This window comes from Bos grunniens, chromosome X (assembly GCF_055505025.1).
Source record: "Bos grunniens cultivar Pamir isolate PY7600 chromosome X, Bosgru_T2T1.0, whole genome shotgun sequence".
NCBI classification, from domain to species: Eukaryota; Metazoa; Chordata; class Mammalia; order Artiodactyla; family Bovidae; genus Bos; species Bos grunniens.
Window position 1 is genome coordinate 13,385,272 of NC_141194.1, and position 17,738 is coordinate 13,403,009.

Sequence of the window (17,738 nt, forward strand, 5' to 3'; positions counted from 1 at the left end):
GGAGAGCACAGTCCTGCTTCGCGTGCCCTCCACACAACCCTCATTTCTGTGGACGCCCCAGAGCGCCTCGTAATTCAGCCTGACTTCTATGCATTTGGTTTTCAAGGAAAAGCTTTTGTTAATGCTGACTGTAAATTGAGGGGGTGGCTTTAAAGATGTTTTCTGAAGAACAAAAACTGGTGCAGATTATCTCCCTTGCATGCCAGTGAGTCTCGCCACAGTAAATAACCCTGCTCCCTATTCATTTCCTCAGCCAGCAGGTACTGATCTCCTGCTCTGCGCCTGCCTGTGCCTGGTGCTGAGGTAGACACCTGAGAATGCATACAGTGTGCCAGGGAAATAAGCAGCTCCCCCTGTATGAGCAGGAACTGTCATACCGACCCTGGCCCGCAAATTTAGGAATGCTCCTAATTTTGGGGAAAGATTGAGATAAGGATTGTGTTTGTGGTAGTTGAGAAAACATACCTTCTAAGCACAGTGAAAGAGAAAGCACTCAGCATTTCCCTAAAAGTACAAATGATGTAAAGGGCCATAACAGCATCCATTAACATGATGTAGCAGTGAAAGCAGGATCCACTCTGATGCGCAGATAAGGTATCAAAGTACTCACCCTAGAAGGGCAGGCCTCTGGCTGCACCGTGGCCATCTGAGTTGAGGGGGTAGGACCTACGGAAAGCAGAAGTGAACTAAAAATACAACAGTAAAGTGTAGGAGAAAACCATGTCCTAGGCTGAGAATGGGTCAAATCAGTAGCTATGGCAGCGACACAGTGACTTCAGTGTATTCATGTAAATGTGAGCTGCCATAACAAATAACCCCCAATATCCCAGTGCTTTAATAAAATTCAAGTTTATTCTTCACTTGCGTAATGTCAAAAATGGGTTTTTCTTCATGGGTGGGTGGCTCCGCTCCTAGCTGGAGTTCAAGGATCTCTGTTTATCTTGGGAGTCTACCATCTTCCATATATGGCTTCTCAAGAACACGAATGATAACATGTGGCAGATTTCCCTGGGCTGTGCCTCCTGGCAGTGGTCCCACTCACTTCTGCTCACATGCTACTGCTAGACCGCCACAGTTGGCTATACCCAACTGCAAGGGAGGCTGGGAAATGTACTCCAGCTGTGTGCCAAAAAAGAAGAAATGACTCTGGTAACCAGCTAGGCCACACTGAGCTAGAGGAAGTGGTCACTCCACTAGGTTGGCTCCCTGTGGCCAGGTGCCCTCTCTCTCACGTTTACTTTGATATCTCTGACAGCTAGTTGAGACTCTCAGGCCTTTGTGGTCATCTACTGTCACTACTCTGTGCCATGCCTCTGTGTAGTCTTGCTAACTGTTCTGTTTCATCAGAGTGCTTCTTATTACCTGATTACATCCTTCCTTATTGGTCAGTCAACTTCCTCACCTACCTCCGACCTGGATGTGAGCTCTGAGAGGGCAAGGCCTGTGTCTGTCATGTCCATTGCTGTATCACCAGTGCCTAGCATGCTGCCTGGCACATGGGAGATCCTTAATTACCCATTGTTCAATGAATGAATGAATGTGAACCTACTGGGCTCTGGAGGTCTTAATGGCTTCATGGAGGAGTTACAACTTGAGCTGGATATAGCGTAGCATTTTTCTGGGAGAAAAGAGATCAGGAAAAGAAAGGAGGCAGAGTAAAGGGGAGAGAAAGGGCCACAAAGATGTGTGAAAGTGAAAGTCGCTTAGTCGTGTCTGACTCTTTGTGACCCCATGGATCATACAGTCTGTGGAATTCTCTAGGCTGGAATACTGGAGTGGGTAGCCTTTCCCTTATCCAGGGGATCTTCCCAACCCAGGGATAGAACCCAGGTCTCCTGCATTGCAGGCAGATTCTTTACCAGCTGAGCCACAAGGGAAGCCCCCAAAGATGTATCAATTGAACCATTTATGAAGAGAGGTTCCTGATTGCCCCATTCAGGTGTTCATCACTAACTAAAATCCGTTGACAGTTTCTGCACTGGTAAGTTACAGCTTATTTGAGAAAAACATACAAGCCTTCTTGCCCTTCGTGCCGTCAGGGCCTTCAGGAGGTTCAAACCTGGCAGCCACGTTCAACCATCCATTCAACCAAAATAGTTGAACTTCTACAACATATAGGTCTGTGTAGATTGAACCATTTATGAGGTTAAGTCCCATCCAGTCAACCAAAATAGTTGAGCTTGTATAACATATAGGTCCATATTCTAGACTTGCTTATCTGGACGATGCAAAAAGTACAGAAGGAAGCCCCTCTCTAACCTTCAACAGTTTGTCATGCGCTCAGCTGTGGGACATGGAAGCTGCTCCCCATGATACAGCAGGTTCCTCGTCCCAACTACCAGGGCTCTCCATGAAACGGCTTCAGTCTTCCTGTCTGGGATGGCCGTGGCCTTCCCACACAGATTCCTGAACCTGTGTGGGGCAGTGGTGTGGGTTAGAAAATGGGGAGCAAGGCAGAACGTGGTGTGGGTCTTTGGACTCAGTGGTGCTCACTCTAAGTTCCTGGCTCTATCATTCATAATCTTTGGGGCCTTGAACAATTTCTTAACCTCTCTGTGCCTATTCAGCATGGTAGAGATGATCAGACGTGCTTCCTAGACTTACTGTGGGAACCAAATGAGATGGGCTCTATCAGAGGCTAATGCTGTGCCTGCTCCATGCACATGCTCACTGGTAGCATGGTCTTCCTTCTTGGCAGCCCCTAACCTGCCCCCTTTGCCTCCCAAGCCCTGGTCCAGTGGCAGTCAACTCCTGGGACCAGCCCTGACCAACTCTTTCTAGCCTTCCTCTTGGGTTGCCTCACCAGAAATTGCCAACAGTCAGATCTTTCTTCCCTCAAAATAGAAATCTCTCATGGTTCCCTTCCAGCATTTTCTAACCTCCCGGCGAATCCTGTCCATCACCTCTGCCCCCCACCTCAAAACCTCCTCTTCCCCGTGTCCCTTCCCAAGCAGAGAGCATTTCTCCCACACCTGGCCAGCCCTCTGTACCTCTCTCAGGGTGCACGCTTGAGCCCATTGGGCTCATCATCTCTTCTGTCTCACGTGGCTGCCAGGTTCGAACCTCCTGAGGGCCCTGACTGCACGAAGGGCAAGAAGGCTTGTATGTTTTTCTCAAATAAGCTGTAACTTACCAGTGCAGAAACTGTCAACGGATTTTAGTTAGTGATGAACACCTGAATGGGGCAATCAGGAACCTCTCTCATTTCATGTCCCCAAAGGATTATTCAGAACCTTAACAATCGTCGTATTCAACACCTTCAGTCGTGTCATTTGCCTTTTAAACAAAGTATGTTTTGCTATATCCATTTCTAGTAGAAAATATCCTAAAGACACAAAGGAAAACAAAAAGATATCTACAACTGAAATCAGTTGTCTTCTTGTAGTCATTTTGAGACTATTCAAATAGGAAATTATGGCAGTGTCATAAAGAATCAAGATTTCAGCACAAAAGAGATCAATTATAAAATCAAGTAAGTTAAGTGAAAACCTGTAATCTTAGATTTGAATTGGAAATAGCAGTTTCAACTCAGCTTTTATCTTCACCTTCTAAGACTTACGTATTTTCTAGTCCTGTGGGTTGGAGCAGCTTAGAGGCAATGGGCACCTAGCAACAGTGAATACCCCCGGCATGCACGACGTGCTCCTTAAAGCCGGTTCCCTGGGAAGAAGCCCGGACTTCTTGGAGATGATCCTGGAATAGACACCAGGCCAGAAACTCCCACCAAGGAGGAAAGAAACCTTAAGAGGCCCAGCAATCTGCTCAAGGGCCCACAGGAGGCAGCCGTCCCTCTGCCCGGCCTCCTGGCCACGGCCTTCCTGCCGATGTTCCAACCAGGATCCAGCTTTGTCTGACCAGGGCTTTTCACTGCCAGGCTTGGGGTATTTTGACAATAAATCCATTTTAAGCTACTTTGGCATTGGACAACTTGTCAAAGTAGTCTGGTGCACAATCCAGACATCCTGAATTTGAAATGCAAATACTTGTGTGCTCCAAGGGTCACAAATTGTAAAACCCCCAGGCCGAGTAGTGCCCTTCCCCTTATCACCTCAGTGCACAGCAGGCAGCCTCACTTAACAGCTCCCACAACCCACAGAGGAGTATGCTTTTCTAGAAGTACAAGGAAATACTGTTCTGGCACTTCAGCAGCCTTCAACTGATGGCTGATAGGAAGTGGGAGATAAATATCCCCACTCACTCGTCTCTAAGGTGTGTGTTCTGCATTGGCTCCTAAGGGGTTCCAGCCTGTGCACCCTTTATTGGCTTCCTTCCCTTCCCTGTATCACTTCCCTGCTCCCTGCTTAGTATCACCTCCTGAAGCTTTGTCTCAGTGCCAGTTGTGAGGAATCATTCTCAGAGCCTGTCTTCCCTGGGCTGATGGAGAGAAAGAGCCACTGTTCCTGAAGAGCGGGCCTTCCTCAGTCTTGCTGCAGACTCGGCTAGACTCAGGCTAACTGAGTCAAAAGAGAACACATCTTTTGTGACTCCAGATTCAATATATCATGTGTGTCTTTTACAGAGAGCACAGAACACATAAATCTCTAGGCTTTGCGTGTGGAAAGGTCCTTGGAAAAGAATTCCTTTTGGCTTGCAGGCTCATGTATTTATAGCTTCTTTGTGGGCCCAGTAAAGGGCATTACTTCTCTACCTATGAAGATACTAACTAGCAAGTAAGTAATAAGTCTTAGTGGAGTGCAGTGGAGGGGTATGTGGGACCTTCTGTAAGTCTGGATATTTTTAAATTTTCCATTGTTGCTGGTGATCTCTAAGTAATTTTTAAGAGTCTCACCTCTATCTAGGAGAAGAGATTTACTAGCATGTATAATCTGGTGTCATGTGCTAATTACCTTACTGTGTCATGATTTACTTGAGCCCAGGGCACCTGTCCAAGCAGACCAGAGAGTCTGGGCACCATACTGGTGATACGTATGCAGTGTCTCCTGAACAGAAAGGTGATTTTCATATGCTTTCTCTGATCTGTCTCTCCCACTCCAGCTCCACTATCTTCCCTGGAATGTGAGAGGTACTTGCGTTCGTAACATCACATCTGTAGCCTGAGCGGGAGTGAAGGGACTTTAAAACACCGTATGCATCTTTGTGGTTAGAGTGCCTTCTTGAGTCTCCATTTTCCTGCTTTCAAAGAACCAACCTCACCCGGTTCTTCGCAAATAATGAAAATAGCTTTGTGACAAGTCGCCCTTCTCTGAATCTTAGAAGCATTCCTTAGTTATCCATCAGGCTCTCCTGAAAGATCCAATTGCTTATTATTGATCTGTATTATCTTTTGTATACTGTAACTTGTTTGCCACCATATAAATGTGCCAGTGTCTTTTTAGGGTCTGTGGGGCTGACCAGGCAAGGGCAGAGCCAGGCTCCCACTCTGGTTTAAGCTCAGGCACGCAAGCCTTGTAGACTGGCACAGAGATGTCAGGACTTGGTGATGGAGTGGTTGCTTTCAGTCCAGGTTGCTGGAAGCAGGCGCATTACTGCCATCTGAGAACGTGACAGCCTCTGTAGTGAAGCTGGCCTTGGGCTTTATTTACTAGGTTGAACTCTAGAGAAGGTTTGTGTAGAGCAAAACGGTTGAACATCACTCGTTTAATATTGTTTAGTCGAGTACCTATGTTGTTGCCTTAGTATCTCTTTCTGGAAAGCAGTCAGTGGTCCTCACTATGTGGTCTGCAGACTGGGAGCATCAGCGTCCCTGGGAAACTTGTTCTCTGCTCCCTGGGCTGAAGTGTTGCTGGCATCCTAAAATTCAAATGGCTGCTTTCTCAGACAACAGGTGAAACGTGTGTGTGTCGTGAGTTGAGAGTTTTTGTTTTGGAAGGACAACTTAATAGATGCAATAGATAGCAAATAGTCACCAACGGAGAGGAAGGGAGCAGCGGCCAGGCCAAGTGACGTCAGGGGAAGAGGCTGCCTAGGGAAGTGCACGGACTTGGCCTCAGGAGACCTAAGCTTTGTTTCTACCTCTGCCGAAAATCAACTCTGGGATCTTGGATCATACCTTGGAACCTTGATTCCCTCATTAGTACCCGAGAGCGGCAGTCTAAGCAGTAACTTTCCGTATGTTGACTGGTGCCCAGAGCAAGAAGTACATGTCTGCATCACACCCCAGCATCCACGTGCACACATGTACAAACAAACACATATGTAACAGAACCAACAGCTTCACAAAACAACACTGTGTGCGATGCATGTTGGCATTTTCTATTCCAGTCTCCTGTATGTCTTTGTTTAAAAAATGCTAGTTCTGATCCGCTGAATGGATTTCACAATCCACTCAAGGGTCATGCCCTGTGGTTTGAAAAAACACAGAACTCCGTCATTTCCGAGGTCTCTTCAGCAGTAGAATCCAATGGCGCTGCTCAGTGCCCACAGGAATTTTCCAAAAACAACAGCTGAGCTGTGACAGATGGATGCATGCTTACACACTCTGGAGGAAGTGCATGGTGTAGAACATGGCAGCAGAATGACCCACAGATAAACAAGAAAATGATAAACCATTTCCAGGGAGAACGTATAGTGCAGCTCTCACAGTGACTCAGAGAATTAGCATCTCAAAATCACCGCACTGAATGCTGCCCAAGTTAGCTAACATCAGAGACCAGGGACATCCTACCTCTCAGAGAGGCCACAGGCTCCCTGGTTGTAGGCAGCTTTCTTTACAGTTTCCAGAATGTAAGACACCCTACCCCCCACCAACAGTCATCTCTGGTAGCCTCATGTTTATTTACACATGACTCACCATGAAGACAGGAAAATAAAAAGGGAAGAGAGCTCCAGACTTTTGTCTTTGAACCCAAGCCTGGCCCCTTCATCTTATCCGTTTCCACCACAGCAAGGGGAACTGGTATATAGTAAGCAGAGACATGTCAAGGAATGATCATATCATGATCATTTCCTTGGATTCTGTGAAGGCTCTAGGAGCCCCGCTTATGGAGGAGGGGACAGAGGCCCAAAGATTTCAGTCAACTGCTCTGGACCACTGCTGGCAGGCAGAAACCCTGTCTCTCTATCCCAGAGCCCAGGGCCTTCCCCCAGTGCATCCTGAAGTTTGGTGATGGGTAGAGAGGAGAGGCACAAAGGGCAATGGGCCTCCTTCAGCCAACAGGAAGGCCAAACCCTGATTTGTAAAGATGGGGAACTTGAGTCCTGGGCACGGTCAGTGACTTGCCCCAGGGCAGAGAACTGTGAGTAGAACCCAGGCTTCCTCTGGTCTTTCTACAGAATGTCAAGTGTGCAAACAGCAGCACCAATAAGTAAACAGTACTCCTAATGTGAAGCTCCGTTTTATTTTAGAAGTTAGATAAGTTTTTATAGGGGAAAAAAATCATTCTGGATTCATGTAGTGCATAAATAAATACACAGCCAGGTTTTCCCTATTCTGTCGGTGTTAAAAAAAAGTCTAGGCTTCCTGACAAGTTCTGACGCTGAGGGCGTCCATGGTGGATGCTGTGTCCACAGCGCGGAATGACTGTGGTTCATTCCACAGGAATGAAAAGGCTGCCTGGCAGGAACAGACCGTGGACATCAGGCTTTGGCATCGGGCTTCTCCCTACCGCACACTGCCAGTGTGCAGGCAAGGCCCTGGGGAGGAAGGGATGGAGCAAGAGGGAGAAAGAAAGAAGGAGTTTCACCTGATGACATGTGCAGAGGCCCACAGCTTGCGCCTGGAAGATCTGGGGTTGGAAGCCAGCTCTGGCTTCCAAGCTGCTGTCTGTTCCCCAAGCAACACTGAGAGACATTGGCCTAAAGGAAGGTTGACTGGGGGAGGGGGATGTGAAGTGATAGTCATATTCCAGAAGTACAAACAGCACTGCAGACAGAGACCAGAGAACCAAAGTGCTGAAAGAATTGTCCACAGGGCAGTGTGACGTCTTTTTAGGCTGAACCTACTGTCTATCCCCTGGGAACTCTGAAGGTCATGGGATTGTCTAGACCTTGACAGATAGTGATGTATCGCCCACAAGGTTATGGTCACTGGGTTTATCTGAAGTTGGTGTCCACCTGTCTCGTGGGAAGGTGAGGTTCATCTCTAAGGACAGGTGGAGGCTTGGATTTAGTAACTGTTGGGAAATATAAGAATCAGGAGTAAATAGAATCCCGCGCTGAGTCTCTCTGGCCCCCAACCTGGGGGTAGTACTGGCCTCTCTTAGTAGAAAACCACTGGAGCCCGAGTCTCCAAGCCACCAGTGCTCTCTCTGCAGCTAGTCCTTCTCCCAGGATGAAGCATGTAAAAAGGGGGAATTCCCTGGTGGTCCAGTGGCTAAGACTCTGAGCTCCCAATTCAGGGTGCCAAGGTTCAATCCCTGGTAAGGGAATGAGATCCATATATCCTGCTACTAAGAGATCACATGCTGTAAATAAGACCCACTAAGTCATGTCCAACTCTTATAACCCCATGGACTGTAGCCTGCCAGGCTCCTCTGTCCATGGGATTCTCTAGGCAAGAATTCTGCAGTGGGTTGCCATTCCCTTCTCCAGGGGATCTTTCTGACCCGGGAATCAAACCTGTCTCTACTGCATTGCAGGCAGATTCTTTACCGACTGAGCTCTGAGGGAAGCCCTAAATAAGACCCAGCACAGCCAAATCAAGAATTAAAATAAGTACCCCCAGGTACCTGTAAGTTACACTTACATCATCACTGTTGCACTATCCAACAAAGAAAGAATCCACATATCCACTATGCACTAATATGGTATGGACCTGGCTTCCCCACTCCCCCACTCCCCCACTCCCCCACCAGGAATCAAACCCATGACCCCTGAACTGGGAACCAAAGTCCTGACCACTACACCACCTAGCAACTCTTAAACGGTAACCTTCTACCCTGCCCCCCGCCCAGCTCTGAGAGCTTACCCTCAGTTTACAGCTCAGTCGGTAAAGAATCTGCCTGCAATGCAGGAGACCTGGGTTTGATTCCTTGGTTGGGAAGATCCTTGGAGAAGGATATGGCAACCCACTGCAGTATTCTTACCTGGAGAATCCCATGGACAGAGGAGCCTGGCAGGCTACAGTCCATGGGATCGCAAGAGTTGGACACGACTTAATGACTAAATCACTCCCACCACAGAGGTATATATCCTACCAATCCTGATGCTCGCACGGTGCTCAGGAGTTCTGCAGGGATTCCAAAGGTGTTGTCATGCCCCGCCTCCTCTCCAACACTATGTGTACATTCCCTTCCTAACACGCATCACCCTTGTAATAGGTTATTTAATAAGTTCTTTAGTTCTTGTGCTCTTAGGCAAAACTAAGGAAGCTGAGCAGTGCTTTGAATGATGGGCAGATAGTACAGTGGATAATATATGGCTCAGTGGTAAGGTTCGGGAGATAGGAAGTAAGACAAGGGCACTGATCAGGTAGGCATCAGGAGCAGCTGTGCAGAACTATATAATTCTGAGGCCTTCCTCTGGCACTTCTCTGCCTTCCTACAAGGCAGGACCTCACCCCACTCTGAGGCCTGGCTCAAAGAGCCAGGGTCTCTCGTCCCTTGCTTTGGGGGGCAAAGGTTGTCCCTGTCTGTACTGGCAACTTGAAACCTTTCTCGAACTCCTCTGGTCAATGCAGCGGACTGGATTTCCACTGTGCCCAGGCCCCACTCCTGTTCCCCTTTCCACCCCGGGGACAGCGCAATGCACAGCTGAAAGCTGCTCCTGTCTAATGCCCTGTTTCCCTCTTGATCTTGCAGCTGTCTCCAACCTGGACGTCGAGAGCAAGCTGAGCGTTTACTACCGTGCACCGTGGCACCAGCAGAGAAACATCTTCCTCCCGGCCACCAGGCCGCCCTGTGTGGAGGAGCTGCACCGCCAGGCCCGGCAGAGCCTGCAAGCCCTGCGCAGAGGTGACTGATCTCGGGCTTGGGGGCTTTTGGGGGAGAGAACTTGGAGCTCGTCCCCACAAAGGCTTGTTCTGTGTCCCTTTGGTCCCAACACCTCCCCTCATTAGAGCCAGTACTTTGAAATGCTCCCTTTTCTACCCTGAAATGAAATTCTTGGTTAGTATAACCTGCCTATGGATATAACTAATAATAGCATTATGGCCTGAATATAGCAATAAAGAGAATTTAAAAGGAAAATGGTTTATAATAATACTACTTGCAGCATATAAATGGCCAAACATGGCAGCACTAAAAGACGTCATGGAGTCAGATGTTTACGCCTATCGAAAGTAGGTTCAGAATAAGTAGAGACAGGAGTCATTCTGATCAAAAAGTACAGAGACATGAAAGTGGCAAGAGGAAACAGCCATAGAAACTGGTGCATTCAGCACGTATTAAACATGAACCAAAAAATAAAACACCTCTGGATTACAATTACAAGAGAATTAGGTTTGACTCAGAAATACGTTCTAGGCTTTTCCATGAAAAGAAGTTCTGGAGTGGTAGCTGTGGAACCTGGGGCACTGATTCCGCATTGTAGGAGGGCTCCCGTCCTTGGCTCCAGCCTGGTCCTCTATGAACCAGAAGCTTCCCAGGGTGGGGGTGGAGGCTTCTGCTCCTGTTGAGAAGCAGTGATGTGATCCATTCTACATTGGAGCACATGGAGGCCTAGAGAGGCCAAGACACCTGTGAGGGTCACACGCAACAGGTTAGGTACAGTGCCAGGCCCAGACCCGAGCCTCCAGACCCCCAGCCAGACTTATTTTCCTCCACATCATACACTGTCCTAGGGAAGTAAATATTTTCAGCCCTCTCATAGTCCTGTGAAAGTCGGAGATAGGCATGCAGCCTCTTCTTCCACTGCCTGCATTTTTACTGCCGTAAAGCCACTCTACTTAGGACAAGGAAATTAAAACCTGGCATCATCCTTCCAGAGTCCTCTCCTTTGGTGTCAGAATTGGGTATGCCAGCTTTTTTGTCTTTAGATTTTTGCTGTGGAGATATATGGGGCCTGTACAGTCAGGTGTCTTTGTTCCAGATACCCTATGCTCCTTTAAGGAATGGTATTTGGTGAGAGTGTTAACATTCACATAAAAGGCTTTCATGTTACTGTCAAGATGGAGAAATAAAATGGCAAATGTTTTCAGCTTTTTTCTTCCTCATGTACGTGACTTCTCCCTTTCCCCCATTCCTTGTCTTTTTCACCTGTAACAAAAGAGCTCATGTCCTAATATCCCTAATACAATTCTTTCTGACAATTCTCCTTGGTTATTAGTAGCTGATACTATCAGCCTTATCATGAAGACTGACCGTCCATATCCCCTCGACCTACCTCTGGCATTCTTACTATTCACTTGGATTTGATAGTTGGCTGAAAAGTTCTTTACTGATTTTTTAGTGCCAGCCACCCTCCAGAAAGCTTCCTTAACAACACCCTTCCTGTTCCTCGGTGGCCTGGATTAGGCCCTCTTCCCATAATAGCCTGTGCATCCTCCCATCGTGCCACTTAAAAGCGTATATCATCACCAACCACTTACCGGCCTGTCTCCTACCATCAATCCGTGAACAAGTCAAGGATGAGGAAGATAGAAAAAAAAAATTTTTTTGACCGACTGCACTGAGTGGCTTGTGGGATCCTAGTTTCCCAACCAGGGACTGAACCCCGGCCCTCAGCAGTGAGAGTGCTGAGTCCCAACCGCTGTACCACTGGGGAATTACCATAGATTTTCTTTTTTATTCAAAGCATTTACCATAACCCTGACATAATAAGTTCTCACTCATAGTAGGTCCTCAATGAATGTTTGTGTACCTGAATCAAATTCTGCAGAAAACTGCTTGAGCACTAGGGGTAGAGAATGATGACCAAGGAATCTGATCATTCTCACTAAATACTTTTCTGATCCCGTCATTGCTGCTGCTGCTGCTAAGTGCGCTTCAGTCGTGTCTGACTCTGTGCGACCCCATAGACGGCAGCCCACCAGGCTCCCCCGTCCCTGGGATTCTCCAGGCAAGAACACTGGAGTGGGTTGCCATTTCCTTCTACAATGCATGAAAGTGAAAAGTGAAAGGGAAGTCGCTCAGTCGTGTCCAACTCCTAGCGACCCCATGGACTGCAGCCCACCAGGCTCCTCCGTCCATGGATTTTCCAGGCAAGAGTACTGGAGTGGGGTGCTATCACCTTCTCCGGATCCCATCAGTAGAGAGCTTCAATAATGTTAGCCCTTTAGAGATAATTATTTTTATCCCTTTATTTTTATTCGTAAGTCATCTCTGATTAGATTTTTCCAGATTCAACCAGATAACGCTAAGCTGCTCATAAGCTACCACATTTCACTGTGTTGTCAGGTTTAGACTTAATGGCAGAACTAAGGAACAGCAAGTGCCAGTATCAGTTTTCTCAGAACTTCCTCCTGGGGGGCTGAGAGAGGAATATGGGGCCTCCTGGGGTTTCTAGGAAAGACAGAGGAGCTGCGTCTTGCCCTCCACACACAGGCTTGCTTCGTGGTTGTCTCCATAGCAAATCTTGGGTGTAGTAGTTTTAATAGCACTGCAGAGAGCCATAAACAGGAATTATAGGCATCATAGAATTAAAAACATGCAGTGTAGAATTGAAATTAGAAAGTGACTTTTTTTTTAAACCTTGTCCAAGAAACAGAAGCTTACTAGTGCATTTGTCAGAATACCACTTTCGCCATCTGGTGGCCATGACTAATACTGACCTATCCGACAAGCTCTTGCTCACAAATGAGCTTCCCTGTAGGTGCTCTATTTAGACAGTTGGAGTATCCTGAGATCAGAACTGAGGAACCGGCTGCCTTTAAGATCCACTCTGCAGCAACCCCCCTCAACAAAGTCAACTGAGGGTCCAGGCATTGTGCTAAACCTGGGATGCAGAGAGCAATAGCATATGGTTCTTGGCACACAAAGAATTCCTGATCTAGTAAGGGAGAAGGGCAAGTAACCAGGTCATTTCAACACAGGGCCACGGGAGCTCAGAGCAAAGGCACTAACCAGGCCATGGAGCTTCAGAGAAGGCTCCTCAGAGGAAGCAATGCCTTAATGGAGTTCAAGTTATTAAGCCTCTGATTCTTCTTTTTTCCCATTTTTTTTTCTTAGCAGTTCTTTATGCTCAGAGCCAATAATGGCTTGAAGTGATGCCAATGTTTACATTTGTAAGACAGTGACAGAGAGATTATTGTGAGGCTATAAAGAGAGATTTACATTTTATATTTCCTTTTCTTTCAAGTTTCGGGGCTGGGGTCTACATTTCATTGGTCTAAGGGAATGAGGACCAAGAGTCTACTGCAGTTTCAGGCTCTAGTTGATAAATGGTCTCCCACACCACCACCAGAAAGAAGTATCAGGGAGCCATTAATCTGCCTGCCTCCTGCAGGCCTGGGGCACATGAACGAGATGAGCTTTAGAAAGAGCAAGCGGGGAGAAGCCGAATGGGAAACTGAGTTGATATCTCCCTCCAGACTCCGCCCTTCCTTCTACCTTTTCCCAATCAGTGACACCTATCTTTTACTCTCATTACAATTTTAAGAATGTAGAAGCTTTTCCTCCCACCGCCCATCTAGAAAAGCCGACTTTCTCCTGGTAGAGAAAAACGAGGGTGGCACTAGAGGCAGACACTTTAACATGGCAGATTTATCTCAAAAACCTTCCTGGAAGGGAGAGCAAGGCGGCAGAGTGGGACCTGGAGCCCACCTCCCTCCACAAATACAGGAAAATTCCAGCTGCATCTGGAATAATTCTCACAACGTACCAGCTAAAAGCCGTCAAAAGAGCTCAACCAACCAAAGAACCCCATATACTTGGGTAGCACTAAGGGAGAGGGACCTGCACCCCTGGGAGAGAGCTGTGAAAGAGAACTGGTTGCCACACCCCAGGAACCTCTTTCACTAGCTGGGAGGTCTGCCAGGACAAGGGAGCTTCAGGGGTCTAGAATTTCCAAGAGAGGAGTGTGCCCGTGCTACCTTGCTGCCAAGCAAGATAGACAGGGACGGGCACTAAGCTGCCATGTTACTGCCCAGCCAGGGAGGCGCACCTGCGGGTCTGCACAGTGCTAGGTGTGGAAACTCAGGCTTCAGCGGACAGACACGGCGAGAGGACTTGGTTTGGCCACGCAGAGATATCCAGAAGAGCCTGGAGTGTGGTCTGGGCTATAAGTAGAGGCACATACAGGATGGGGCACAGGGCCACCAAAGGAGCCCCAGTCAACACAGGAAGGGCTGAGTGTAGGTCCACCATAAACACCTCAATCTCAGTGTGCTCACAGAGGTGCATGGCTCCAGCCACACCAGACTTTGGGAGCACACACACACACCAGGGCTGACATCGGAACCAATTATCAGTGCTCCCACCATGGGGCGCTGCTTCAGTGGGCATTAGGAGCTCATGCTTTGTGAACGTGCACACACCAAAGGCAAGGCTGCCACCCGAGCCAATTATCAGTGTTCTCACAGCCAAGATGGGTCTTGGGGTGGCACCAGCAGCAGCTGATTTTGTAGACGTGCACACTGGCTGTCAGGATACGTCACAGAGTCACGTGTCCTGGCACACAGCTGAGTGCTCTGGTCTTACCTACCTCACACTACAGCTGAGAACCAGATCTCAGGGTTTCTATTCCAACAACTGGGGGGCAGGCCCTGCCTCCAACAGAGCTGTGGCAACTACAGAACAAAGAGGGGGCCCCACCCAACATTACAGTGCAAGCTCTGGACAGCACAGCACCAAACACACCCTTCATCAAGGGAGGATAACGGCCAGCACATGCTGAGGAAAGATGCGGCAGGCATCCATACCAAACACAGCCCTCACATCAAAACTACTGGACTCACATAGTCTGTACCAGAACACTCCTATAGGAAAACAGCACTTCAAGATCACAGTGGATAACTGTTCCTCCTAAATTCATGGAGTAAGAGAAATATAAGTAAAATGAAAATGCAGAGGAACTATTCCCACTTAAAAAGACTGAGAGAAATTCCCTGAGAGAAACAGACCTCGCCAGTCTACCAGACCCAACGTTCAAAAAGGAAGTGATAAAAATGCTAAAGATCCTCAGAAAGACTATTGATAAAAAGGCAGATCACTGTAACAAGGAACTAGAAACCATAAGGAAACCAAAATTAGACAACTCAACTGCTGAGATAAAAACCAAGCTAAAGCCAATAAACAGCAGACCAAGTCTACATAACAGAACAAATAAGTCATCTGGAAGTTAACACAAGGCACCCAATCAGTAGACAGAAAGACAAATGAAAGAAAAAATGAAAGCGACATGTGAGACCTACGAGATAATGTAAAGTATGCCAACCTCCACATGAAAGGGATTCCAGAAGAAGAAAGAAAAAAGGGGATCAAAATGTAGTTGAAGAACTTGTGGCTGAAAACTTCTCAAACCTACAGAAGGAAACAGATATCTAGGTACAGGAATCACAGAGGGTCCCAAATGAGATGAACCCAAACAGATCCACACCAAGATATATAATTGAAATGGCAAAAGTGAAAGATAAAGAGGGATTCTAAATGTAGCAACAGAAAAACAGAGTCATTTACAAGGGAATATAAAAAGGCTATTAGCTGATTCCTCTACAGAAACTCTGCAGGCCAGAAGGGAGTGGCAACATATATCCAAAGCTCTTAAAGGGGAAACTTGCAAAGTACAATACTCTACCCAGCAAGATTATCATTTAGAATAGAAGAAAATAGAAAGAACTTCTCAGACAAGCAAAAACTAAAAGAATAGAGCAATACTCATGAAAATATGTTCAACATTGATAATGACTAGAGAAATGTAAATCAAAATTACAGTCAAATATCACCTCACACCAGCCAGAATGGCCATTATCAAAAAATCCACAAACAGTAAATGCTGGAGAGGGTGTGAAGAGAAGGAAGCCCTCCTGCACTGTTGGTGAGAATGTAAATTGGTGCAGCCACTATGGAGAACAGTATGGAAGTTCCTTTAAAAACCAGAAATAGAGCTACTGTATAATCCTGAAATCCCACTCCTGGGCATATACTTGGAGAACAACATGATCTGAAAAGATACATGCACCCCAGTGTTCATAGCAGTACTGTTCACAATAGCCAAGACACGGAAGAAACCTAAATCTCCATTGACAGAGGAATGGATAAAGAAGCTGTGGTACATACAAAAGAGAAAGAAATAATGCCATTTGCAGCAGCATGGATGGACCTAGAGAGTGTCATACTGAATGAAGTAAGGCAGAGAAAGTGAAATATTGCTATAATATCACTTATATGCAAAATCTAAGAAACAGTGATACAAATGAACTTCTTTACAAAACAAAAACCAACTCACAGACTTAGAGAATGAACTTACGGTTACTGGGGAGGGGTGTGGGTAAAGGATAGTTAGGGAGTTTGGGACTAACATGTACACACTGCTATATTTGAAATGGACAACCAACAAGGACTTACTATATAGCACAGGAAACTGCTCAATATTATGTAACAACCTAATGGGAAAAGAATTTTTAAAAGAATAGCTACATGTATAAGTGAATCACTTTGCTGTACACATGAAACTATCACAACATTGTTAATCAACTATATTCCAATATAAAATAAAGGCTTAAAAAAGAATACAGCAATACTAAACCTTATCCTAAAAGAAATATTGAAAGGTCTTCTCTGAGTAGAAAAATAGCAAGAATCTATAGGAAAGGGAAATTTACAACAGGAAAGGTAAATATATGAAAGGATTGACAATCACTTAGATAAGCCAATACATGCATTAAAAAAAAAACAATTAAAATTGTGAAAGCAATTAAAACTATAAGGGACAGAAAAAGGATAAACATGAAGATATAAAATAGGATATCAAAATCACAAACTATGGGAGAGTAAGAAAATGTAGACTTTTTAGAATGTGAGAAGTTATGACCAACCTAGATAGCATATTGAAAAGCAGAGACATTACTCTGCCAACAAAGGTCTGTCTAGTCAAGGCTATGGTTTTTCCTGTGGTCATGTATGGATGTGAGAGTTGGACTGTGAAGAAGGCTGAGCGCTGAAGAATTGATGCCTTTGAACTGTGGTGTTGGAGAAGACTCTTGAGAGTCCCTTGGACTGCAAGGAGATCCAACCAGTCCATTCTAAAGGAGATCAGTCCTGGGTGTTCTTTGGAAGGAATGATGCTGAAGCTGAAACTCCAGTACTTTGGCCACCTCATGTGAAGACCTGACTCATTGGAAAAGACTCTGATGCTGGGAGGGATTGGGGGCAGGAGGACAACGGGACGACAGAGGATGAAATGGCTGGATGGCATCACTGACTCGATGGACATGAGTCTGAGTGGACTCCGGGAGTTGGTGATGGACAGGGAGGCCTGGTGTGCTGCGATTCATGGGGTCGCAAAGAGTCAGACACGACTGAGCGACTGAACTGAACTGAACTGAGCTCACATGACTATCAGTCTAAAACAAATAGCTAGAGTTACAGTTTAACACACTTGAAAACCAGGGTAACCACAAATCAGAAGCATACAGTGGTCTCACAAAAACTAAAAAGAAAAGAACTCAAGCACAATGCTAAAGAAAACCATCAAACTACAAAAGGAAAAACAAAAAAAGGAAGACATACAAAATCAACTGGAAAACAAGGTTTAAAATGGCAATAAATACATACTATCAATAATTACTTTAAATGTCAATAGACTAAATGCTCTGATAAAAAGACACAGAATGACATACTGGATAATAAAACAAGAACCTACAATATGCTGCCTACAAGAGACCCACTTTAGGGTGAAAGAAATACATAGATTGAAAGTGAGGGGATGGCAAAAGATACCTCATGCAAATAGAAATGTCAAGA

General features: G+C 46.2%; 1 protein-coding gene across 20 annotated transcripts in view; it reads left to right on the forward strand.

The window, feature by feature from the left end:
* Positions 1-17,738, forward strand: part of NHS (NHS actin remodeling regulator) — a 502,026-nt gene that overhangs the window by 428,013 nt on the left and 56,275 nt on the right. For all 20 annotated transcript variants that reach the window (XM_086386804.1, XM_086386800.1, XM_086386806.1 and 17 more), the window contains one exon: positions 9,699-9,851. In XM_086386804.1, the coding sequence (XP_086242930.1) occupies positions 9,699-9,851 (153 nt within the window). The remainder of the gene's footprint in view (positions 1-9,698; positions 9,852-17,738) is intronic.